The sequence below is a fragment of the Choloepus didactylus genome, chromosome 4, assembly GCF_015220235.1.
Source record: "Choloepus didactylus isolate mChoDid1 chromosome 4, mChoDid1.pri, whole genome shotgun sequence".
Lineage (NCBI taxonomy): Eukaryota > Metazoa > Chordata > Mammalia > Pilosa > Megalonychidae > Choloepus > Choloepus didactylus.
Window position 1 is genome coordinate 112780213 of NC_051310.1, and position 26049 is coordinate 112806261.

The 26049-nt window shown below is 48.8% G+C and overlaps 1 protein-coding gene across 2 annotated transcripts in view; it reads left to right on the top strand.

The window, feature by feature from the left end:
• MEGF11 (multiple EGF like domains 11) overlaps positions 1-26049 on the top strand; it is a 356197-nt gene that overhangs the window by 254479 nt on the left and 75669 nt on the right. For both annotated transcript variants that reach the window (XM_037833634.1, XM_037833633.1), the window contains exons 6-10: positions 1322-1568; positions 2781-2901; positions 10854-10990; positions 15931-16143; positions 23459-23633. In XM_037833634.1, the coding sequence (XP_037689562.1) occupies positions 1322-1568; positions 2781-2901; positions 10854-10990; positions 15931-16143; positions 23459-23633 (893 nt within the window). The remainder of the gene's footprint in view (positions 1-1321; positions 1569-2780; positions 2902-10853; positions 10991-15930; positions 16144-23458; positions 23634-26049) is intronic.

Here is a 26049-nt window from a genome sequence, read left to right on the forward strand (position 1 = left end):
ATTCTCCCGACTCGACTCCTTTCCTCTCTGAGGGTCTAAACCTTAGAACACTAGAGAATAGAGGTCAACTGGCTATCTCATCTGTTCAAGCAGTAGGGCCACTAGTCATTCTGGTTTGACCCCAGACAGAGGGATTTCCAGTATGTGAGACTTTCAGAAAGAAAAAAAAAAGAAAGTCAAGACTGTCCTGGAGAAACTGGGGCAATTGGTCACTTTATCAGGCAGACAAGAAAGGCATCTTTTTAAGCAAATTCAGAAAAATTCTCTTCAAGGAGCCTTGCCTGACCTTCTTAGCAGGAAGCAATCTTTTCTTCCACTGACCATCTCCTGGAACATTATTTGTGCCTGTCCATGCCTGAACCCCACTGCCTACCCCCACCCCAAATGCGAGTGAATGAAGCTATGGTTTGAGGACATCCTGTTGTGTCAGGGTCAGAGGGGAAGATGGCAGCAGGCTGGGTCTGAGTGGGCCATTCAGCCCCTTTCTACAAGTGTAGAGTATTAATCAGTGAAAAGCCAGCTCAGATATCACTTTTTGAAACATTTCATTACATGTAAAAAGATCTTGAAGGCTGTCTGTCACCTCCTAGGGAAACATTTCTTTTTCCTTCTCCTTCTGAAGCTGGCTGCTTGGAAAGTAATGAAATTGAACTGAAGATGGTGCAACCTGATGATACAGGCATTACAGAAAGGGAGAAGCAGCATGAGGGAAAGAGATGGGAAGAGTGACGGGGAAATGGAGCCAGGGGAGGGTCAAGAGTTAGAAGAAATATTCAGAGTGAGATCAAAAAGTGAGAAAACCATGAGTATGGGAAAGAGAGGAAGGCGCAGGGAAGACAGAGGTGGGAGCTGGGCAAGGCTGGGGAGCCAGCAGAAGGCTGGGGCAGTCTCAAAGAAGATGGGTGCCAATATGAAGAGAAAGGGCCCTGCCAAGAAAGCACAAATAGACAACGGAGAAGAAATATTAGCAAAGACAGTGGAGGTAGGCAGTACATGGCTCCAGAATTTCAGTGAAGGAGAGGGGGCTTGGCAGGGCCATTTGGTTGGAAGGGAATGGCCAGGACTGGGTGATGCGTTCTGAAGCTGCCCTGGGGAAACGAGCCCTCAGCCCTTCTTAGCTTGTATGATTATTTGGGTGGTTTGGGGGAAGAGCCAATAGAGGTTACGAGATGCCAAAGTTTCCCACCAGCCATCCTTGGCTGCCCCCTATCCAAGGGAAGAGCTAAGCAGACATGGGACGGCAGCGTGAGCATCAGTTCTGGCCCCATCTCTAGGAGAAGTTGCAGGGAACCCTCTGCCCTGATGGTCCCCTCTCTTACAGGCTGCGACAGTGACCACTGGGGCCCCCATTGTAGCAACCGGTGCCAGTGCCAGAACGGTGCCCTCTGCAACCCCATCACTGGTGCCTGCGTGTGTGCTGCCGGCTTCCGCGGCTGGCGCTGTGAGGAGCTCTGTGCACCCGGCACCCACGGCAAGGGCTGCCAGCTGCCATGCCAGTGCCGCCACGGCGCCAGCTGCGATCCCCGCACTGGCGAATGCCTCTGCACACCCGGCTACACCGGCGTCTAGTAAGTAATGGGAGGCCAGGGGCGGGGCCGGGGTGCAGTTGCTCGCACAGCAGCAAGTGGGTAGGCTCCTTGCAAGTGGGTAGCTGATTGAGAAGGCTCCTGCATCGGATCCCAAGTTTAGCAGGGGCTGGAGGCCCAGGCCTGGCCCCACGGGCCTCAGATCCCTGCCATTCAGGCCTGGGATGACAGGTCCAGGCTGAGATGGGGGCACGGCTGGGCACTCCCCGGAGCAGAGGAGCTGATCAAATGCCTCCTGCAGGAGGTCCTCCCTTGACAGGGGGCAGGAGGAGGGCACCAGGTCCCAGACCTTAGCTTGGACTTCTTTCTCCTCTGGCCTTAACCCAAAGGCTGCCCCTCACCTGGAGCCTCACCCTTCAAGGCCACTTAGGGCAGAGAGAGCAGGGGAAGGTCCTGGGCAGATATCAGGTACAGATTTGGGGAGTTTACTGTGCCTGTTCTTCTCCCCTGCCTTCTCTCATCAGACCCCAAACAGCTCCTCCCCCCAGTTCCCTGGAGAGTCCATATGACAAAGGACCTCCAACGCTGCTTAGTTGAGACCCCCTGAGAGTCAAGATTGAAATTTCTCCTGCCAACCTGTCAAATGGGACCTCTCGAACAGCCAGAAGTCCTGGGGGTGACCCATGGACTCTAGCTACAGAGACATTCTTGATTGAGGGTGCTGTCTGGCCCAGTATCAAGAGAAGTTTTGAAACCCAGGTTGGCCATATAAGTGCTGTGTGGCTTGAGGCAAGCTACTTAACCTCTCTGAGCTGGAACCAGAGCCATTGGACTAAGGCCCAAGATTCTCCTCCTCTCTGAACCCAGGCAGTCCTCCATGGCTTTGCTTACTCTGTTCCCTATGCCTGACATGCCCTTCCTCCCATTCTCCTGGTGAAACTCACTTGGCTTTCAAGGCCAAGGTGAAATACCTCTTCTTAAGGAAGATTTCCTCAGGCTTCCCTCCTCAGAAGAACACTTCTTTACTTGGTAACCCAAGCACACTACATTCCAAGTTATCATATCTGAACCCAGCTTTCCCCTCCAGGCAGGGAGCAGGCCTGTGTCTCAGCTGACCCTGGACCTAAGGTGGTTCACACTGGCCGTGAACTCACCAATTCCCGGGGAGCCCTGGAGCACTGGGCCCAGCCATGCTGGGGCCCTGCCGCCTCACCCTGCTGCCACTGTGTCTAATGCCTCTGCTTCCCTACACAGCTGCGAGGAGCTGTGCCCACCCGGGAGCCACGGGGCTCACTGTGAGCTGCGCTGCCCCTGCCAGAATGGGGGTACCTGCCACCACATCACTGGCGAGTGTGCCTGCCCCCCAGGCTGGATGGTAGGTGGACACCTGGGATACGGGTGGGACACTGGGAGAAGTCTGAACACCCCCCACTCACACGCACCTTGGAGAGCTCAATTCCTCTCCCACCCTGAACACCCTCTGCCCTCACATGGCATCATTAGACACTGCCAGTGGTACCATGGTCACAGCTTTAAAGCCCAGGCTGGCCATGTAAGTGCTGTGTGGCTTGAGGCAAGCTACTTAACCTCTCTGAGCCTGGGATCCCTCGTGTACAAAGGAGTCGAATCCCTCCCATAAGATTGGCTCTGTCTTTGGGCCTGGGTGCCCACGTGAGCTGCCATAGGCTCTGCGCCAGGTGGGTGTAAGGGCTCGGGAGGAAGGGGAGGCAGCAGGATATGGACCTCCCCAAAGGTACAAAACTTCAGATTCCCAGCCTCCACCCTGCACACACTTGCACACATATATGCATTCTGATTCTGTGGGTGGGACCCCAGAATCTGTATTTTGACAAGTGCTCCAGGTGAGTCTGATGCAGCCTCAGCCAGCCTCTGCCTCATGTTTGAGAGCAGCCACTATGGGGAACGGGAATGGACTTTATAATGTCACAGGCCTAAATTCACGTCTCCCATCCACCGTTGACCCTGCCCAAAGCCCTCAATTACTCTGGTCCCTCCTTCCCCATCAATAAAATGGACATAACAGTAACCCCCAACCGGCAGGCTCCCATGGTTAGCAGGAGGTTCAGCTGAAGCAGTGCAGATCTAAAGTGTTTGTGAACTCTAGAGTGCTCTACGATTGCTTGTTTTATATCCCTGAAAGCCACGGGTGATCTACCAGCCTCATTCTCTCCAACATGCTCCTCCCACCAGTGTCCCCTGCCGTCCTGAACTCCTCACAAGCAGCCATTTGGCTGAGGCTGACCTTCTCGGGCCTGAGGCTGCACAGAGCCAGAGGGGACAGGGCTGCTGAGCAGGAACAGGGTATTTCAGGAGGCTCACAGGGGCCAGGAGGGAGGGATGTCTGAAGGGCCCCTCCACACAGGCCCTGACTATCGGAATCTTTTAGAGCAGGAAAGGACTTGGGGCATCATCTGGTCCAACAGTTTCTAGACCTGGCTGCACCTCAGAGTCAACCAGGGAGGTGTTAAATGCAGATTTCCAGGCTCCACCCAAGACTTTCTGGGGCCCAGAAGCCTCTACTTTTTTTTATTTTATTTTTAAAAATTTTATAGTTGGGGAACTTATTTTAATGCAACTTTATTGAGATATTCAGACACCATGAAATCCATCTGAAGTATACAGTCAGTGACTCACAGTATCATCACGTGCTTGTACATTCAGCACCATGATCAATTTTAGAACATTTTCATTACCCCAGAAAAAAAGAAATAAAAAAGAAAACCCAAAATACCCCCCACTCCTCATTCCCCCATTACTGACCCATAGTATTGATGTGGAACATTTGCTACTGAAGGTGAAACAGGGTCCTCTATTTTTAATAAGCTTCCCAGGTGATTCCAAGGCAGCCAGCCTGTCCACAGGTCTGCGTTTGGAAATCATCGATCAAGCCTGTAGGATCTTCTTTCACAGAACCCTGGAGTCCCTTATAATCAGGGCTCCAGCCCCCCACCCCCACCCCCACCCCATTCTACCTCTCCATTTTAATCTATTTTCTGCATAGAGATCTAGTAGATTTTCATCAAAAAACACGGCCTCCAAGCTTTAAGAGGTTTGAACACCACTGGGCCATCAATCCCTTCCTTTCCCAGATGAGGAAGCTGAGGTATGGAGAGGGCACGTGACCTGCCAAAGGCTGTGCTGCTAGTTAGGAGTGAGGTAGAGCTGGAATCCAGGTCTCCTGGCTTCTGACTTCCAGCCCTTGGTGTCTGTCTGTCTCGCTCTTCCGAGAAGGACATGGGGGGAGGGTCATTGCTTCCTCACCTTCCTCTTTCCCATCTCTCCCACCTCGAACCACCTCTGGCAAGGTGCTTCCAGCCAGCCAGCCTCTGGAAAGACACTACCCAGGGCCGGGGTCCCTGAAGGCCCAGCAGGGCAGTGAGGGCAGATCGGGATGTGGTGGGGGAGATCGGGGCTGGAGGCAGGCCTGCAACTACGAAGGCCTCTCTGGAGACTCTGATGGAGGCTAGTGGGCTAGGAGGGGGAGGGAGGAAGCCAGTACGTGGAGGGATTTTCTTTTTTTTCTCCCCCAATATGGTGAAAGGTTTGTTCTAACAGATGATGGAAAACCCTGTCGATAGAAGCCTTTGAGTTTGGGGACTTTATGTTTGTAGTTTTATTGTAGACAATTGCATTTCTATTTTTGACACAGCATTTAACTTGCAGATTTGTATGAATTATTAATACCCCTTGTGCAGGCAGAGTCATGGTATAATGAAACTGCAGCTCAGGCCCAAGGCTCCTCCCATGGACAGCTGGGGCCAAGGAGTGGGTGCTGGGGAGAAGGGCTTCCCCTTTATCATTCCCCTTTGCCTAACTTTCCCATTGTCCCAGGTGGCTTCAACTGTGCATCTTCCCTCTCAGATCTAAAGGATACGATGGCTAACTCACACTGTAAGGCTCCCCAAAGACAGAGAAACTGCGGAGCTGAGAAGGAGCCTCCTGGAATTCTGCCCTCCAGGCCCTTCCTTGGAGATTCCTGACCCCCAGGCCTGAGTTTGCCCATAGGACACTCCTCTTGCCCAGCTTGTGTGAGCCCATCCCAGGAGGGACCTTTGCAAAGAGACGGGGGGATTCTTTTCCCTCTTTCTCTGGATACCCAGACCTTGTGAAGAAGAGCAGTTTGGTGCAGGTAGGCTCTACAGACAGATGGGGTAGTAGGAAGAGAGGTGATTCACGCCCCTTAGGAGGTCCCAGACTGCACCTCTAATGCACACATACCCCAAAGGAAACAGCAGGCCTGAAGGGAGGAGTGGTGGAGGAGATGGGAAATAGGTCCAACTGTCACGGAGGACCAGAGGCTTTTGGAGTGGAGGCTGTGGAAACAGATGCTCAGGTTTGGAAAGGATGGTTCATGGGAACCCTGCACCCCAGCCTGTGACCTGGAGCACCTCCCAGCACCCACACCAACTGCTTACTATCCATTGCCCATTGAGGGCATCCATGCCACCCTGAAATGCCTTCAGATGTTTGGAGAAGTTGAGTTGTCTTTTCCCAGAGAACTGGCTTGGCTTTAAGGCCTTTCATTGTCTTGGCCATCTCTTTTTTTGACTCCAGCTAGCCACAGTTCCCTTAAAGCAAGGCTGGTTTCCAGATTTTGACATGATTGTTTGCTGTAACCAGTTCTGAGACAAGCGAGACCATTGCCTCACCCTCATCTCTGACCTGCTAGATGCCACATGGCCCAAGATTGCACCACAGTTGGAGACAGCATTCCGTTGGCCAGGAGAGAAAACATAAGGCCACAGCCTTCCCTTAAGCTGGCACTTTCCTGCCTGATCTCTCCCCCTCCCTTTCCTCCAAAGGCTGCCCTTCCGGCCAACACTGGTTGTGTGGTTCTCCTCTGCCCTCCTCAGTCCCATGCTCTCCTGAGCTCCCTCCAGGTGCCACAGCACCAGGTAGCAACTTGGGTTCAATTGACGTTGAGCACCCATTGAACCTTCGAGGCCCTGTACTCTGTTCCTTCACATCTCTAAACTTACTTTGTCTTCACAACCACCTGGGACACAGGGCGTTACCACTCCCATTTCATAAATGAGGACACTGAGGCTCATTATGATCACCTGACGTGTCCCAGCTCAACCACAGAAGGGGAGGCAGAGCTGGGACTTGAACCCAAGGCCTGCCTTTGAGTCCAGTGTCCTCCCCACAACCAGTCAGCAGGTGTCAAATTCGTTAACGTTCCAGGAGCTCAAAGCCAGAAGAGGGGCCTAGAGATTCGGGGACCTTGGGTACTGTGGTTTGGGAATCCTAAGCAGGAAATGAAAGAGGTGTTCACCCACCTGTCCAGAAAGTTGTAGGATGCTCAGTTTCCTCCCAAGGAATGTGGAAAAAAAAGCAAGTCCATGCACCAAACTCTCCTCCCTGGCCTCTCTGGGGACCCTGTTCGTGTCTCATAAGCACTGAAGAGAAAGGGCCATTGGCGATCTATTAGGATGGGTTGATGTTTGTGTGTGGGTGCAAATGTGTGAATGCCCACGCTGCTCAGAGATGAAGAGCTGGGAGGCATAAGCACAGGCCCCCAAGATGGCTCAAAATGTCCTTTCAGGGTCCGAGTGTCCTTGGCTAGACAAGGACTGTAGAGGACTAACTCAGACAATGGCCAAAAAGACTCTTCCCTCAAGAATCTCTAGAGCTATGGGGTACAGTGAGAAAGGTTCCTACCTCCAGGAAGAAGAGGGACCCCTACCCTGAGAGTCTTTTCTCTGCCCCTCTCTTCTAACACACACTCAACTCATAGTCCTGGGCTGCTGTCTCTGACCCCTGCAATCCTCGTCCCCCTGCCCACCCCCCACTGAAGCCCTATGCACAGATCCTCACTGTCTGGCTTGAGTGTTAGAAGAGAAATCTGTGCTAAAGGCCTTCCTCTTAATTTATTATGAGTAAGTCTGATGATCTTGAAAGATGACTCTGTTCTCGCAGGGTTTTCCTGACTAACTAGCTTCCTCAGGTTTGGAGTTGTTGGTGCTTAGTCATGGTGTGTTGAGTAATTGTAATTAATGTGAGATTGATCGCCATTAGAAAAGTGACTCTTTTTGGTGTGTGTAAGGGTGAAAGGGCTGTAGGAGACAAGAGCAGGTTCAGATTTCTGTCTGATAAAGACCCAAGATTTCATATGTATAATTTTTAAAGTTATACGTACCTCAAGACTAATACTGAAAAAAAAAATTAGCTCTCTTCCCCACGCACAAGTCCAGCTTCCCAAAGGCAACTACTTTCAAATCTTTTAGGTGTTCCTCTGGCCTTTCCCTCCATATCCCTATCCTACGTGCTTTACTGCCATTTCCTGACTTTTCTGCTTTAGACACTCATTACCTAGGGACTTCCCATTGTAGAGATTCAGTTCTGTCCTACACACACATACGTACATAAGCGACTGTCCCTCCAGCCTCCCAGTGGAGTTACATTGCAAATTTTGGTTAGTTTTTTCATGTTTATGTTGGTATGTCCACACGTGCATTGTTACTAATTTATCCATAAAGCTCTCTAAAAGAACTCTAAAACTCCTTTCCATAATGTCAGACACATCAGGAAATCTCTCCATTTTGGTTTGGATTTTGTCTTGTTTTGAGGCAACCCTTATAAGACTACGTATTCTTCTGTTCCAATCTAATCCCTTTGCTTTCCAGGCCCGCTGCACAGTTGTAATCCTGGCACTTCCATTCGCCATCATCCTGGAATTCCCTTCACCTCTCTCTTCTGTTGGATTCCCTATTTCTTAGAACCTATGTCTCTCCTTTTCTTGGATAATTTCCGTCTTTTTGATAAAATAAATCCTTCAGTAGTTTCCTGGGAAAGTTCCCTGGAAGGTTAACTTTTTAAAGCTGGTTCAAATCTAAAATGTCTTTATTGAATCCCCCACCTGAGTGTTACATTAGTTAGGTATAAAATTCTAGGTTGGGAAGTGATTTTCCTCCAAATTTTTAAGGCATCGATTAATCCATTGTCTTCTAGCCTCTAGTTAGAAGTCAAATGCTTGTGATTCTCATTCTTTTGTATATGGCCCATTTGGTTCTTCCTAACTTTGAGGATTATTTCTTATCCGTAGAGGTATAGAAATTTACAATAATTTGCCTAGAGGTGGGTCTTTGTCACTTTTTGTGCTGGTTTCTCCTCTGTAGGCCCTTTCAATTCTGAAATCCATGCTTTCCATCCTTCCATTCTGGGAAATCTTCTTGTATTAGATTTTTTGGTTAATTTACTCACCTCCATTTTCTCTGTTCCACTATTTGTTACCCCTGTTGATTAGATGCCAGGCATCCTGGATTGGTCCACTAATTTTATTATACTTTCTCTATTTTTAATCTCTCTGTCATTTTTTGTGTTCTCTGTGGGAGATTCATTCAACTTATCTCCAGCTCTTCTATTACAATTTCTTAATTTCTGCCACCTTATTTTTAATTTTTAAGGACTAAGGAGTTAGTTACTGTTATTATTTTCTGGATATTCCCTTTTATAGCACTCTGTTCTTTCATAAATGTTATATCTTCTTATAACTACCTGAGGATATCCATTTGAATTATATTAGAGAGTTTTTTCCTTTTCTCTTTTAAGTTTCCTTGCTAGCTGCAGCATTCCTATTTCTGCTGTGTTCCTCTTTTTCTATTTGTTTGTCTTCATCTTTCATGTTAGAGCCTTATTTCAAATATCCAGTGATCCTTAGTTGTCTGTTCATAGTTTACAATGAGCCTAAGAAAAGTTGATTGGAAGCCTGGGGGAGGGAGGAGATGCCAGCCTTGTTGACTCATGGGACTCTATAGTGTGTGTAGACCTTTTCTCTTATGCTTATTAGTGTCCGCAGAAAGGAATCCTACAAAATGTTGCCAGAGAGAGTATCATGTGACAGCATTCTGAGAGCTGAGCAGGGGGAGAGAGCAGAGGGCCTGATCATTCGTCAAGCAGAGCTCCACACAATCCCCATTTCAGTACAGCTCTCCCCACCTTCAGCTGTGCCTGGGATCCCTGTCTCCACAGCTTACGTGAGTCAACCTCTCTGAGAGTAAACCACTAGACTTCTGCCAGATGTGGGAAGGGGAAGTCATCTGGCTATTTGAAATGGGGGAAGAGATCTGAGCTTTGGTCCCCTCTTTAATAACCTTTTAAGAGTCCTCTGTTTTCACCACATCTGCATCTTGACCTTCAGAGGTTCCTGGTGTCTCTGATTCCCAAGCTTTTCTGAGGTTACAAAGGACTCAATGAGCCCTCATCTTGAGGACTTCCCACATCCCTTTGCAGAGACTTAGTGACTTAGTGTCCTAGGGCTGCTGTAACAAAGACAACCAGTGGCTTAAAAGCAACAGAAATTTATCATCTCGCAGTTCTGGAGGCTAGAAATACAAAATAAAGGTGTCAGCAGAGCCACACTCCCTCTGGAGTCCGTAAGGAAGAACCTGTGCCATGCCTTTCTCCTGGCTTCTGACAGAGGCTGACAATACTTCGTGTTTCTCGGCTTGTAGCATGAGTCAGTCTCTGCCTCTGTTTTCTCTCCCGCTGCCTGTGTCTGTGTCCAAATATCCTCTTATCCTCTTCTTATAATCCAGTCATATTGGATTAGAGCCCACCCTAATCCAGTTTGGCCTTATCTTGACTAATCACACCTTCAAAGACCCGATTTCCAAATATGGTCACATTCACAGGACCAGGGCTTAGAACCTGGACATGACTTTTAGGAAGACACAATTCAACCCCTAACACATAGGACTGCTGAGAAGGCAGACATCTGGCAGTTGCTCCTCCTCCATCTGCTTTTCTATTTCCCAAAATGTTGCTGTCTCTTGTCCACTAGGGTCTCCTCTCCCATTCCTTTAGTCCTCATGGGTTTATACTGTTCCCCCCCTTTACTCTTCAAGGGGCTTGGGAAAGAAGTAGAGATATACATGTGTTTCCAAACCACCATGTTTAATTAGAATCCCCTCACCCCTTGCTTTTCCTTTATTTTATACCAGTGTGAGAGCACGTAGCACCTTATACTTGATATGTTTACTTGTCTGTCTCTCTCAGTAGATTGGGAGGGCAGGAATCAAATCTTACTCTTTTTTTTAAATCTCTACCAGTGCCTGGTATGCAATAAGCACTCAATAAATGCATGCTCAATAGTTAATGATCAAATTGGCCTCAGTCTCCCCATCTCTAAAATGAGGACTTTGGAGCCGTGATGTCAGCTTTCAGTGCCCCTGTGGCTGGGGAGAAAGCCCCTCTGGGGAACTGGGGTGGTCCCTGGGGCCATAGCGGCTGTGCTGTTGCTGGGGCGGGGGACAGGACGGCATCTTAGGAGCACCATCCACAGGTGTCTTCCCTCTTCTGTTTCAGGGAGCGGTGTGTGCCCAGCCCTGCCCACCAGGGACATTCGGCCAGAACTGCAGCCAGGACTGCCCCTGCCACCACGGAGGGCAGTGTGATCACATGACTGGACAGTGCCACTGCACAGCCGGATACATGGGGGACAGGTAAGGATGGGTTATTCCTATGGGGAATATTCACAGCCGTCTTGCATATAACAGCTAAGGTTTACCAGCCCACAGCAGTCCCTTTGCCAGCCTTCCCAACACTTCCTCCAAAAGCATTTTGAGTTCTCCTGCCGGGGACATTTATCAGCTCCTCCTTCCTCACCCTCTGCCTGCAGAACACACTGCCTCCCCCAGCCCAGTCACCCAGGCCCCGAGTTTTCATTGACTTATCTGGGGTGGGGGAGTTGAGCACCTACCACCCACTCTCTACTTTCTGCATCAATGGAGGGAGGCAATAGGACAGATAATCCAAAGAAGCTGAGAGTGCAAAATCAGTTCACACATTTTGCACAATTTCTTCCAGCAGTGGATTTTTACTCCTAATTTGAGTTCTGCCAAATGGATGCTGACATCAGTTTGCATCCTCTGAAGCCCTGTGGTCTGAGAGCATGTCGAATGGGGAAACCAGTGTCCTGGAATCCAAACGATCTTGCAGAGTGGGAATCTTGGGATATCACCCTGTGTGCACATTTGCCGTGGCGATAGGTTAGGTGGTGAGAAAGAGCAGGGGACAGCACCCGTTGCAGCTGACAGTGAGTTTGGAGCGTGATGAGAACGCTTGCCTGCAGAACACCAGTCTCCCTCTCCCTCTCAGCTACCCGAGTCTCCTTCACAGAGGCAGGGACAGTGACAAAAAGGCCTTCACACCCCTCAGCTGATTCCAGGGCATCCACGTGTTATTTCTGGCCCCTGGATTTTGTTACTCTGGCCACACAAGGTGAATCAAGGGGAACATTTCCTGCCCAGGTGACATCAGGAAGCAGGAATTGAGGCCGAGTCAGCCAACGAGAACTTCTGGCTCTAACCTGCCTAGTCAGGGCTCCTCCAGCTCTCCCTGGAACAGGTCACAAATCCCTAGTGACATCCAGAAAAGAGATTTTCATTTTTAGCCTTGAACTTGCTTACCTGCAGCATGAGGTCTTATAAGCCAGATCTAATTTCTTTGCAAACCAGAGTTTATCTACATGAACTTCCCAGGCATAGAACATGGGGTGTCACAGTAAACACAAAGAAATTATCAGAGAATGTAACCATAAAGATGACAAGTAGAGTATGGGTTGAGAGAAATGGGGGAAGGGGCAATGGGGAGTTAAGAAATGAGTGTAGGGTTGCTGTTTGAGGTGAAGGGAAATTTCTAGTAATGGATGGTGGGAAAGAGCATTACAACATTTTAAATGTGATTAATCCCACTAATGAAAGGCTAGGGAGGGGGTGGAATGGGAAGAATTAGGCTGTATGTATGTTTCCACAATTGAAAAAAAAAAGTCTAAATAGATGACAATTGAATGGCAAGGATGAACTTGGATGGGCTTGGAGGATGGAGGACAGGAGGCTCAAAGGGACACAGTTGAGACATAAGGAAAAGGAAATATAAAATGTAAGCTTTCTATCATTGTTGAATCTCTCGTACTTCTTAGCTGTGCTTAATGGGATTGCATAAAAGAATGTTCTTGTTCATGGGAAGTGTATACGTGAATTATATTGTTTGTTCAAGGATGTGTGCAGCTAGCTCTCATGTGTTCAGAAGACAGAGCAATAGATGATGGATGATAGATAGGGAGGGAGGGAAAGAAATAGCGATGTGACAGCATGTTAAAGTTGGTGGATTGAGCTATCGGGGGAGGCGGGTCAGGGTATGATGGAATTCTGTGTATGGGGCTAGTATTGTTTTTGCAACTATTCCTATAACTTGGAATTTATTTCAAAATAAAAAAAAAATAAAAATAAAAAGAACATGGGGATCCATCCTTCCCCACTCCAGAAACCAGAACAGGATGCCTTTTCTCAGTCCACTTTCACAGGAGAGGGAGCACAACCCATTTCTTGAGTCCAGTAGGCTGGACCCAACACCAATAGACACCACCTCATTACTCTCTTGAGTTTTACTTACAAGAGGTCCCAAAGGAGAAACAATCCAAAATCCCTATCCATGCCCATGATCCTGGGGCAAAAGATAAATTCCAAAAGCCTGGAGCCCTCTCACAAGCTCTCTACCAATCACCAGCGGAAAGAAAGTACAATAGGAGGGCCAAGTAGCATTTGGGTTTTGCACCTAAATGGGCTGCCTGGTGTTTAATATTTTGTAAAATTGCCTCCATTAATTTTGTAGATGACAGCTGCATGAACCCACCCCAAATCATCGCCAAGCATATTAAAGTTGAGCGGGTATAATAACGCAGGCTTCCCCAGATAGGCAGAATCCAGTGTAAATTAAACACAAAACGTAATGAGGGGCTTTGCAGCTCATTTTGTAATTTAATTGTGCAATGTATCTGGTTGTTAATGGCAGTATCAGACACATTAGATTGATATGTTGCAAAGGAAGGATGTTTAAGTAGAAAACTAATTCCTGCTGTGATTCCACAGGCCCCGTTATTAGCATGCTTTGTGTAAAATTCATTAGCAGTCATGGCTTGATCTCTAAATAAATAAGTTGTTTAAATTGTGAGTAGGAAAAAAAAGGGACTGATTATGTAAATGGATTAGGTTGTCAATATTTCATTTGCAGATTCTTTTTCTGGGGCTGTAGAATCAGCCCCATAAATACGGTGAGGGTGGGGAAGGGGCTTCCAGAGGGAGTTTGGTGTCTGGGGCTCTCCCAGTGCTGCTAGGATGGAGGGAAGGATGGAGTCATCGGGGGGTCTCTGGGCAGTCCTTGGTTTGGGCTTTCTCCTCTGATGTCTGAGACATCTGAAGCAGCCAAGCTCAGGACTTCTGGGGATATTTATTGTGAGGTTGAACAGGGGCTGGCAATGCAGTTAATGATTATCCAATGTTCAACTGCTTTTCCGCCTTTCCTCCTGCCTCAATTTTCCTCCTTAGCGCCCCCATCCTGCCTCTCCTTTTTCCTGTCTTCCACCTTACATTCCTTTTCCAGATATCCCCTTCTCCCATTTCTCTTCCTCCCTTGTTTTTCTGCCCTCTTTCCCTTCATGAGGCCTCAGATTGGCTAAAATGCAGCGAGATTTGCAATGAGCTGATCTGGAGTTGTCTTTGCCACTTGCAGGTTGTGTGAACTTGGAACAGTCACTTCATCCCCCTGTGTCTCGGCTTCCTCCACTCCACAGTGAGGGTGACGAGAATATCTGCCGCTTGGGGTCTGGGGATGTGCTTTAGGGCCTGGCAGCTGGCAGCCCCAATCTCCTACCTGACATCTGTTGCCATCTTTGTCCCTGCTGGGTTTCCATTCTGCCTTTTTCCTCCATCTACCACAGTGGCTCTGAGGAAGGAGTGCTGGCGGCACTTTCCACGACGGAAAGCTGAAGTCCAGACCTCCGTCAACCCCCTCCTCTCCCTGTCATTGTGGGCGCAGGGCAACAAAGACAGGGCAGAGGGGACAGGGAAACTCCAATCTAAAATTGCCAAGGCTAGCGCTGCAACACACTGATTGCCCCCCTCTCCCCCCATCACTAGCTGCCCTACCACCTCCCCTGGGGTTCTGGGCACTTACCTTTATGACTGGCAGCCAAAGTCACCCCGACACGGGGTCTCCCTGCCTGGTCTGTGGAGAAGAACATTTGGTTCCAATTCATGATTTCTAAGATTTAAGAAAGAAACTAGGGCTGTTATTTTAAAAAACATCTTTTATTGCGTTTTTCCCTGATAATTATAGAAGACTTGTGGAAAACCTAGAAATTAGGAAAATGTATGAAAAATACTTAAAATCCCTCAAGTCAAAGATTCCCACTATAATATTTTGGAATTTTTCCCTCTGAGTTTTTTCATGCCGGAATCTGAGGTCAGAAGGTCAGATGGGCTGTGTTATCAGAACTCTAAAGAACAATATTCACAATAGTAATAATAATAACAACTAACATTTCTTATTGACCCCTGACCATGTGCCAGGTAAGGGCACAAGCATTATTCTCACCTCATCCCTAAACAACCAGACATGGTTTGGTTGTTATCATCCCATTTAACTGAGGAGGAAGCAGAAAGCGGGGAGCTGTCAGGTCAGTGCTTGTTTATCTGCACCTCAAAGCAGCCCTGGGACACAGATAACTCAAAACTGCAAGGTCTGGAGGCATTTCCGTTTGCCATTGGGATGCAGGAGTCGCCCACTTCTGCCCCCAGATTTATCTCCCAACTCGTTAGGATCCAGTTGCTGTGACGATGTTTGCCCCGAGGGAGACAGCCCTGGGCTGGAGGGGGTGGGGGGGGGCACATGCAGGGGCCAGGAGGTCAGCAGTGGGGGTCGCACCACCCAGGCAGGATCCATAACCGATGGTCCCTAAACCGATGGTTCGTGAAGTCAAACAATTTTGCTGATGCCTGGAGCTCCGGGTACCAGGCCTGAGTGGGGGCCTCATCCATGGGGGCTCATAGGGTGACTGATGGGAGACACTCAGCTCCTCCCTCGAGGGGACCCCCAAATCCAAGCCCCTGACACAGGGGGATTCCCCAATCTGGTAAAGGAGGATGCCTCCTCTCCTCGGGGGGAAATTCCCAAAGACTCAAAATATAGAGACGAAGACTAGAAATGGCTACATTTCATCAAATCTAAGATGCCACCAATTTTAAGATGCACCGTTGTTTTATATGCTCCTAAGAAAGAAAAATACTGGCAATTAAACTATGACATGCCATTAACTGTTAGACTTATCTGATTTCAGAGATGCTAATATTTTTTTCTAAATTCAAGGTTTGGAGTTAATGAAATACGATAGTAACAAACACAGTGTTAGGGGACCGAGGAGACCTGGCATAAAGGAGAGAACTGGCTGTGAACTAAATCACGGAATACTTCCTGGAGGGGGAGAGAAGTGGGGAGGAGGCTGTGAAGGGGTGTGAAGCATACGAGGCCTAGGCCTGGAGGCAAGGTGGAGGGCAGGGGAGGGACCCTAGCCCACAGACTCAGCCTCTTTCTGCCATCCCCACAGGTGTCAAGAGGAATGTCCCTTTGGGACCTTCGGCTTCCAGTGCTCCCAGCGCTGTGACTGCCACAACGGGGGCCAGTGTTCACCCACCACAGGCGCCTGCGTGTGCGAGCCTGGCTACAAGGGCCCCAGCTGCCAAGAGCGGCTGTGCCCGGAGGGCCTGCATGGCCCACGCTGTACCTTGCCCTGCCCCTGTGATGCCGACAACACCATCAGGTAAGAGCTGGGGGCAGGCAGGCTGGGGACAAGAGCAGGGTGGGCACTGGTGGAGAGGGGGCTGCTCAGGCCACAGCCCCCCACCTCCAGCCCGGCCCTGTAGAACGGCCATCCAGGAAGAGCAGAGAAGGAGCTGGGGCCTCAGCAGTCAGTTCCACTAATCACACTGATGAACAGGAGGGGAAGCTGAAGCCACACAGCCAGAGGCAGTACTAGAACCCAGGTCTCCTGCCTCCATTCACGGCACCAGGCTGCCTTCATTGAAAAGTGAGCCAATCTGAAACTCGACCCACACACGGGAGCAAGCAGGGAGTTTGGTGACCCTCAGGGTTGCAGAACGGGATGGGGAGCTGGGGTGCTGGGATGGCTGGCCTTGGGGTGCCACTGGCTCTGGGAACATTGTCCTAGAGAACATTTACCCCACATGCTTGTACGCCACATCTAACTAAGCCTCCCCGCCAATCCCAGGCCTGCCCCCCACTCCTGCTTCCAGAGGAGCCTGAGCTAGGGACACCAAGAAGCCGGAGTTGCCCTCGGCTGCCTCTTCAGCTCCCTCCCCTTCCTGCCTCATGCACCAGCTGGCACTGACTGCTGCTAATGTATGAGGTTGTCAGGCCCCCAGAAAAATGCCTCCTTTATGGTGGCTGCCTCTTATCTCATGGTGAAGGGTGGGGAGAGCCTCCTGGGTGCCTCCCCTCTCCCCTGGGTCTGCCAGCTCAGAAGAACTGGCTGTTCAGGGCAGTGGGAGCTGCCTCTGTTTGCAGATCAGACAGAGAACACTTTTGCTTTGCCGCCCTGCCTGGGGCAGCCAGGACTTAATCTTGGCTCTTCCTCATTTCCAGTTTTTTATTATCCACAAATCACCCAGGGTCACTGCAAGCAGAGGTTTCTCAGCAACTCTCGGTGACTTAGAGGGAAACAGCCCTCAGTGTCTGTTGGCGAGTGGCTGGGGTGGTGCTGACTACAGGGACGGAGGGTTGGAAAGGAGAGGGTCTGGCCCATATATCAGCTTCCGTTGTGGTACCTGCAGGTCTGGGTCCTGAGGAGGAAGCAGAGGCCCCTTCAGCACCAGTGCAACCCTCAAGAACTCAGGGTCTGGGGTGTTTGCAGACACTGAGCACTTTCTACTATATTTCTTCAAATATTAGATACCACCAGTAGTGAGGCACTGCTTTATTTTATATACTAGTACAAAAGGAAAATGGTGTCAGTGGAACTGTGGTGTACCATTGACTGTATAGCACATCTGATATCAGAGATGTGAAAATGAGGAGGGTGCATCTTAGATAAATGATATGTAGCTGGCCCTGCTAGCTCTTAACATGTGCCCAAATAACTGACCCAGGGCTATGTGCAGAAAGCATTGCAGGGGAGTGCTACAGCTGGTCAGGGAAGGCTTCCTGGAGGAAGTGGTACCTGGGCTGGACCTGAGGGCTAGGGTGAGAGCTCCAGAACCCTAAACTCTGGGATTCCCATGTGGCTGGTCAGGAGACGAGCAGTTGCCTCAGACTGTTTCCAGGTGAGGAACAGAATTCCACCCATCTCCCACCCCCTCGGGAGACTGAGGGAAGACCCTCTCAGGGACGGGAAGCAAGGCTGCTGCAGGGATCCGATCCAGGGAAAGTCCCTGCCACAGAGCTCTAACCAACCCCCAAATTAAGGAGCTATTGTTTTCCCTCCCATTCCAGATCAGCCCGGTCCTGCATAATTTATCCTCCCTCTGAAGGAGTCCTCGATGCATTATTAATCTGGAAGGACTCCCTCTTCCCCGTTGCTAATCTCAGCCCATCCAATATTGATGATTGTTTACTTTACTGTCCTTAACGCTTGTCGGGTTCCAGGGCCTGGGAAGCAGTCGCTGTTCGTAGGAGGGGCTCCGAGTGTGCCCGGCCGGGCACCTCCAGGTCTGCTTCACAGCCTCCTTGCAGGCAGGTTCCTAACAAGACTGGGCTCTGTGAGGGCAGGAGCTGCCTGGCTTGACCATCTCTGCAGCCCCAGCATTACTTGGTGCCTGGCACAGACGAGGCCTTTGGTAAAAAGAATCACTGAATTAATTTTAAACGGCCTGTTTGAGGTGGTTCTGCCCCTCAGCTGATGTCTACCTTTAAAAACAAAATTTGACCCCATTCATTTGGCACACTGCCCCTGTGATTGAGCCCCAGCATTCAAAGAGTTTGTGGTCCCTGGTTTCTGCACACTAGATGCCAGTAGCATGGCTTCCCCCTCTGGACAACCAAAACTGCCTCCAGCCATTGCCAAATGTGCCCGGGGGGCGTTGAGAGCCTAATCACGGCCCCTGTGCTTCAGCTTTGTTCTCCTGGACGGTGGAGCACTCGCCCTTTGCACGGGTCTGCCCCTCTCTTCCCATGAGCCTTCGTCCCACTAAGGTGCTTCAGGTCTAAAAAAAGCAGAAGGATGATCCTAAGACTTCTAATCTCAAAGCAGTTAACCTGCAGCTTCTAGGGTCAGGGGCTTCTGAGTCCTGGCTTCAGAACTACCACTGAGCAAATGTTCTCACACATGCTGCTTTTCTCCTTTCTATGCCTTGGTTTCCCAATCTCTCCATCACCCTTCATGAGCCCAGTGGGGGGAAAAGTTCTCTTGTGGTCTTTGAAAGTACAGCTTCCACTCAACTCCTTTCCCCCCAACCCTGACGAGATAGAGCATGCGATCCCCAGTAGCTTCACCTCCCTTTCACCCGGGCTTGTGCAGAGCTCCCAACAAAGCCCCCACTAAGACAGTGTGCAAGGCCTGGAGCAGCTTTGCTAGGGAGACAGGGCACCCCAGCCAAAGAAAATCCGACCATCTAACCCCCCCCCCCCCACCTCCTGCCCCTCTGGGAGGCTGCTTCACAGAGATTGAATTCACCAGCCCCAGGAAGGAAGATTCTCCAGCACTTCGTTCCTTTTATAAGCTCTTTGTGGCACACACAAAGGAACCATCCTCCTTCATAAAGGATCAACCTTGAGAAAGAGAGCGCCTGTCAGCAGGCCTCTCAACGGTCCCCTCCGCAATTGGATTGTCATAGGTGAACCCCGGCAGCCCGATCGTGTATTACCTTGGAAAGGTTTGATTTGGCCAACAGATGTACCATTGATAGAAATCTCACAGCAGCCAACAGAAAAGCAGAAAAATCCACCCTGAAAAAAGTCCTGTAATGTGCAGCTTTCAGCTCCTATTAGCTTGTGATTAATCTATGTCTGGGGAAAATGGGAGAAAGGTTAAAAAAAAAAGAATGGAAGAAGCCTGAACCCCAGTGATGGTGAGTTTTGCCTGGCTGGGCCTGTGACCTTGAGGACTGGCTCACACTGGGAAGGGGGGAGCTGGGAGTGGGGCTACAGGAGAGGGAGGCCTGAAAAACCCCCCTGCGGGGAACCAGGGCGCCGAGCACTGTGTGGCAGTGCTCAGTCACACTGTCTTGGTCAGCAGTCATTCCCATCCTCTTTACAAAGGGATTTTTGGAGTTTTTATAATAAAAGACAAAAAATCAAATTAAGAAAATAGATATAACCCTTCCCCCACTCCCCCTTTTAAAAAAGAGAACTTTAGGGGCATGAGAAGGAGAAAGAAATGATTTTAGATTTGGCTGGGTGCTATCTGGCTCCCAGAGCAAAAAGTAAAACTACTGCTTAGATGTTACCCATAAGCAGCCAAAACTGTACCAGCAGAGATAAAAAGCAAGAAACATGGGCGGTTCTTAGGAGTCATTTGTGAGACCTAAATTTTTTTTTTTTTTAACATTTTAAAAGTCTTAATGACAATGAATTTATTTTAACATGTATTTGATTTAAAATAAATATACATATATATTTCACACACAGACACACATGTACATTTATTTCATCAAGCCGGTCATTACTTGGATATTATTGCTTAGCACAAAGCTGAAGTGGGTAAAAAAAATGAGCCACACTGATGCAAAATGTTAATTATAGGGAAAACTGTGTGAGAGGAGGATATATGGGAACTCCACTTTCTGCTTGATTTTTCTGTGAACCTACAATTGCTTTAATAAAAAAAAAAAAAATTTAACAAGTAATATAAAGAAATTGTGATCTAAGTACAAGTGGCCCGTGAAGGGTGGAAATCTGGGAAACCCAGTTCTGGTGTCTGCGGGCTGGAAAAAGGCAAGAGGGGATGAAGCCCAGCAGGGACTGGAGGCCCTTCAGGCCTTTCACTGAAATGTGTGTCAAGCACACACATGACTGAGGTGAGACCTAAATTAAGAGACCAAGAAGCAAACACAGTGTTGGTGTTTGCTAGCTCATGTGTCTAGTGTACTTGTGGCAGGGTTGTGTTCTTGCCAAAGCGTGAACCCATCCTGGGTGAAATTTGGCATGGCCATTCGTGGGGCAGAGACAAGAGAAGAATCAGTTTATGGGAAGGGCAGATGTGGGAAGTGCCCTAGAATGTTGAGGGCTGGGCAGAGCTGGTCAGTGGAGCCAGGGCCTGCGGGTTATTCCCTGGAGCCCATGCACCAGGGAGCCCAGTCACCAGGACTGTAACTGAACTTGTCCCTAAAACTAACTCTAAACCCAAATTCCAGAGAAGCCCCTGGAAAGTTGGGACCTAGGAAGGCTGTGCCTAAGGGTTTGTTTAGGGGTTTGAGGCAGAGAGCAGCACCCCAAAACCATCTGGCTGAGAGTCAGGGGGCCCAAGCGGGGTCCTTTCCCTGTGTTACCCACACAGACCGTGATCTCCCCTTCCAATGCTTGGGACTCGGAGAAATTTTTCTGAGACCATGTGAGCATGAAACATTTGTTCTATCAGATTTGCTTTCAGAGTCGTCAAAAACTCATCATTTACCCACACTCCTCTTTTTAAAAATATATTTACCATGTTTATTGCCTTATAAATAATAAGATACTCGATTTTATAAAGTTAGAGAATACATAGAAATATAAAGGGAAAAAACTCATAATCACTCACAATTTCTCAGCACAGAGATATTCACAAAAGTCATTGTAATTTGTTCATTCTTCATCCATGTCTATATCTGTGTATCTATGTCACTTTTCATATTTTGGGTCTTGGTTTTGTATACAATTGTCTTGTTCCACTTATATCATGTTATTAAATATTTTGTAAAATATTTGAATATCTCTCTAACATTCCTTCATATGGACTGCTAAAATTCAATTAACCAATACTTTGTATGAATGGCGGATAGAACACTATCAAACACACCTGATTTTGAATCCCAGATCTACCCCTGACTCAACTGTGTGACCCTGGGCAAGTCACATAATTTCCAAGTGCTGTCTATAAAATAGAGGTTGTATTGCCTAACTCACAGGCATATCAGATCTGGTCAGAAATATATGTGTAAAGTGCCTGGTTCTCTGATAACCTGGTTGCATATTATTTATTATTATTTAAATTGCCTCCATTTTCTTCTGTTATAAATAATGCTTCAGGGAACACCTCTGTGCATAAATCTTTCTCCACAACTATGATTATTTCTTTAGGATAGATTCTTAGAAATGGAATCACAAGACCAAAGGGTCTAAAACTTTTTAGGACTTGCAATACATAACCCCTCATCGTTTTCCAAAAACCTTTACCAGCATTGAGTATTGTGCTGTTTAAAATGTTTTACTGTTTTGATAGAGAAAAAGTGGTACCCAATTGTTTTGATTTGATGATTAATGAGGCTAAACATTTTCCGAGATGATGATTAGCTACTTGCACTCACTATTCAGGAATTGTCTGCTTCTGTCCACCCCCTCATTTTTCGTGAGAAAACCAGGGCACCCAGAGAGAAGCAGCTCTGCTGGGCTTCACACAATTAGTTTGGTCATTGATTAATTCACCAAATACATATTGAGACTCTCCAGTGCGTCAGAAACTCCCCTGGGCCCTGGGGTACAATACAGAGGTGAACAAAGGAGGCAAAGGACCCTCTTGCATGGAACTGCAACCTGGTTGGGGAGACAGATGATAAATAAGTTAATTGACATATTAAATAATAATTGTAATGAAAGTACTATTCATTCCCAACTACTCGACACTGAATAGAGCAACGCACTGGGGATCCAGACAAAGCCCCTGTCCTCATAGAACTTAGCAGAACTGAGATTTGTACCTGGGCTCCTCCGGCCAGCCTGCTGCATGCTTCTCTTACTGCATCACTAAGCTGGGAGGCAGGTGACGCAGGGATTCTAAGAGGCTTACCTCTAATATCCAGCACTTTTCCTGGTGAGTTGGTCTGGGTGCTTCCAGAAGCAGAAGCCAAGTGCAAGAAATTTACCAGGGGAAATGCCTGTATGGACAAAGCAGCTGGGTGAGCCTTGGGAAGGAGGAAGGGTCTCGGACTGCAGTACAGTTCTAAGAAAGTTGGCAAGATGGGGAAGCTTCAAGACAAAGTTGCCCATTAGAGCAGTCCTGCATCCCCGAGGGATGTGCCACTGTAGTGTATCCCTGCTGAGCTCAGACACTGGCTGGGAGCAGCCCCTGGGAAGTTTGGCCTTTGTGCCAATGTAGTGACGGATTTCAGCACATAGCAGCTGGGATGATTGGTCAGTTATGCCCCCACAGGAGATCCAAGAAGCACATTTTCATGGTCACCACATCTATATCCTCGCAGATCAGGATGGACATTGGTTGTTTGATCAGACCTCTGCCAACCAGAGGTTGCCCCCAGAAATGCAATCTCCAGAGGTCATGCCAGGCAGCCCCTTCCTCTAGCCAAATGGTCTTTCTCTGGCCTAGACAGATACGGGATAGAGAAGAGCATGCTCCTTCTTAAAAGAGTTCTGGCCAAGCACAGCTGGAGGGTATTCTCTCCAAGGCAGACATTGCCAGAAAAGGGAGGCCACATCTGCACCTAAGGTCTCATTTAACTCCACAAATGTGAGTGAGTACCTACAAATGTGCAGAGTTTCTGGGCCGCACTGCTCCCTCTTCCTCCTTTTGTGCTGCCCCCCACACTAGGTAGCTGCCTTGGATGAGGGGTGGGTGAAGTTCCGGACCAATCATATTCTATAAAGCAAGGGACCGATGAGCCTGCTCTCTGCTTTGGCCCCTGGGTATTGTCTGGGATTCAGGGCATCTGCATTCTAATCCTGATTTTACCACTTCCTTGCCCTGTGACTTTGGGCAAGTTATATAACCACCATGAGCTGCAGTTTCTTGGAGCTGAGAGAACCACGTGGCCTTGGTGTCTTCTGATAGACAAACAAGGCATTGAACAACTTAACCTCAGAGGTCCTTTGATCCTGCTGCCCTGGGCAGACCAGACTTGGTGTGGGCAGAGGACGGGGCATGGCTGTTTCTCCGACTGGATTCTCCCCTCACCCTTCTCTCTTCTGCTCAGCTGCCACCCTGTAACTGGAGCCTGCACCTGCCAGCCAGGCTGGTCTGGCCACCACTGCAACGAGTCCTGCCCTGCTGGCTACTATGGCAATGGCTGCCAGCTGCCTTGCACCTGTCAGAACGGCGCCGACTGCCACAGCATCACGGGGGGCTGCACTTGTGCACCAGGCTTCATGGTAAGACAGGAGGGACCCCCCCCCCATGGCCTCCCACCCCTCCCCTGTCACCTTCTGGGTGGAATCAGGGCGTGTAACCCTGCATCCGGGGGTGACGAGAGAAAGCATTTCCTTGTGTCCCCCTCGGAGAGTCTCTGGCTGGAGAGCCCCCAAGGTGGTTTCCAAAGGGCCAATTCCACTGGGGTTTGTAATTGTAAGAGTGAAAGAAGGAGGGGGCATGTCCATTGCCCCCTCACCTTGAAATACCAGTTATCTTCCTTTGTGTTGTCTTCTCCCTGTCCATATCCTTAGGCACACAATATTTTTACATCCTAATAACCACAGGGCACATATACTGGTTTGTATTCTGCTTTCTTTCACCCACATTTCTATGGTGTTGCTTGGGCTTCTTAATTATCATTTTAAATGTGCTGCAGGAGCTGTTCTTTCAGTTTATTCAGCCATTCCCTTACTGCTGAATACTAAGTTGTTTCCAATGAACATCTTCCTACAAACAGCTTCCCACCACCCACCCCCATTGTATTATTTCCTTAGGGTAAATTCCCAGGGTCAGTGGGCATAATATATTTATGGCTCTTGATGGATGTTGACATATTAATTTTCTCAAGGGTTTTATAAAATCTATACCACCAGCAGCCATGTATGAATGTACCTATTTCAGAACCTCTTTGCTAATGTTATTTTTTTTATTTTTTGCTAATTATGTAGTTAGAAAATGGCTCCTCAATGTTGCTCTAATTTGCATTTGTCTGATTACTAGGGAGAGTGAACATTTTCCCCATGTATTTGTTTACTATTTGTATTTCCTCATGAATTATGCTGGTCTTTATGAGGTTTGATTCTGGGGAACTTGACGTTGGAATTGAAAGCCTCTTCAAAGGCCAGGTGTGATGGGTGGGTCTAAGGGACCCAAACACTGAGGGGTCTGCCATGGCCACATTTTTTTTTTTTTTTTTTTTTTTTTTAAATTTTATTGTGCTGGAGGAAGTAGTTTGTGCTGTAGAAGGAACAAGGTCTTCAGAATCACCTCTGGCTGTGCTACTGCCCAACTGTGTGACCTTGGGCAAATGTCCTAACCTCTCTTTGTTTGGTTTGCTTACCTGTGAAATGGGAGACCTCCCTGCTTGCAAGGTTTCCATAAGATACGGAGATAGGATATATAAAGGATCTTAAAGCAGTGCTTCTCAGGCTTTAGTGAACTTATGAATCAACAGGGGGTCTTGTTAAAGTACGGATTTTGATTCAGGAGGTCGGGGTGGGGCCAGAGATTCTGCATTTCTAACAAACTCTCAGGTGATGCCAATGCTGCTGGCGGGTGGTCCTCACTTTGAGTAGGAAGGCGATGCACAGCCGTGGCTCTTGGTGTTGCACACTGGAATCATCTGGGATCTTCACATATGCAGGAGCCTGGGCCCCCCTCAGGGATTCTGATTTCTTGGCCCGGGGTGTGGTCTTGTTGAGACCAACGTGCTGCCAAGGTGGAGAAACACTGACTCACAAGGAAGGCCTTGTCATGACATGGGATGAAGGACATGCCTGGTGACAATGTCTTTTATAGAGTAGGTGACCCTTGGTTTGCAGAGCAGGGCTCAGGACAAAACACTGTTCAGCTCCTTCTTCCTTTCCCCAAAGCAAAGAAAATTGGGTGAAAATCCACAGGCTTTTCCTCCTGGAGGGCGCCTCTCTAACTGACCCGGGTTGGTGTGAGTTTTGTCCGTAACATCCACGGAAAGATGGAAGTGCCCTAGGTTTGGGATTTGGATGGTGGAGAATAGTTGTTTGGGATTCAAGATCTCACATAGCCAGGTACTCAGGTGACTGAAGCTGAGGTGACCTGACAGCGGGGCCCAAGTCGGGTCCTGCCTGCCAGTTACGGCTCAGGGCAAGTGGCTTCCCCTCTCAAGGCCCAGCTCCTCCATCCAAAGCCATGTGCAGGGGGAGATGGGCCCAATGGTTTCTAAGATGGTGTGCTGTGCTGACTCCATGGACCGAGTCAGAAAACACACCCTTCTGGGGAAAAGAGGGAAAGTAGGAGCAAAGGGGTGTCATCAGAGGGTTGTTTTAGTCTGAGTGAATACATTTGTCTATGGGCCTGGGGCCTTTCTATCACCTGCTGAGGGTCTCAGCTGCCTGTTTCTCCTCCTTCACCCCTCTCTGCCTGCCTAGTCACTAGGTCCTCAGAAGAAGGGACATCAGGGCCCTGGGAGGGCCTTGGGAGCTACTGTCTGTTCCCCCCCACCCCCGGAACACTGCCTCTTTTCCTCCCAGCTGGGATGCAAATGACTTATCCTTGAACTTTTGCAGGACTTGGCACTTGTCGAAATCAATTTGCTCTGGAGTCCCCCTGCCGGGGGCTCAGGGTTAAGACAGATTGTGAGACAAGCAGCCCTGGTGAGAACCTGCAAATTCCCATCCA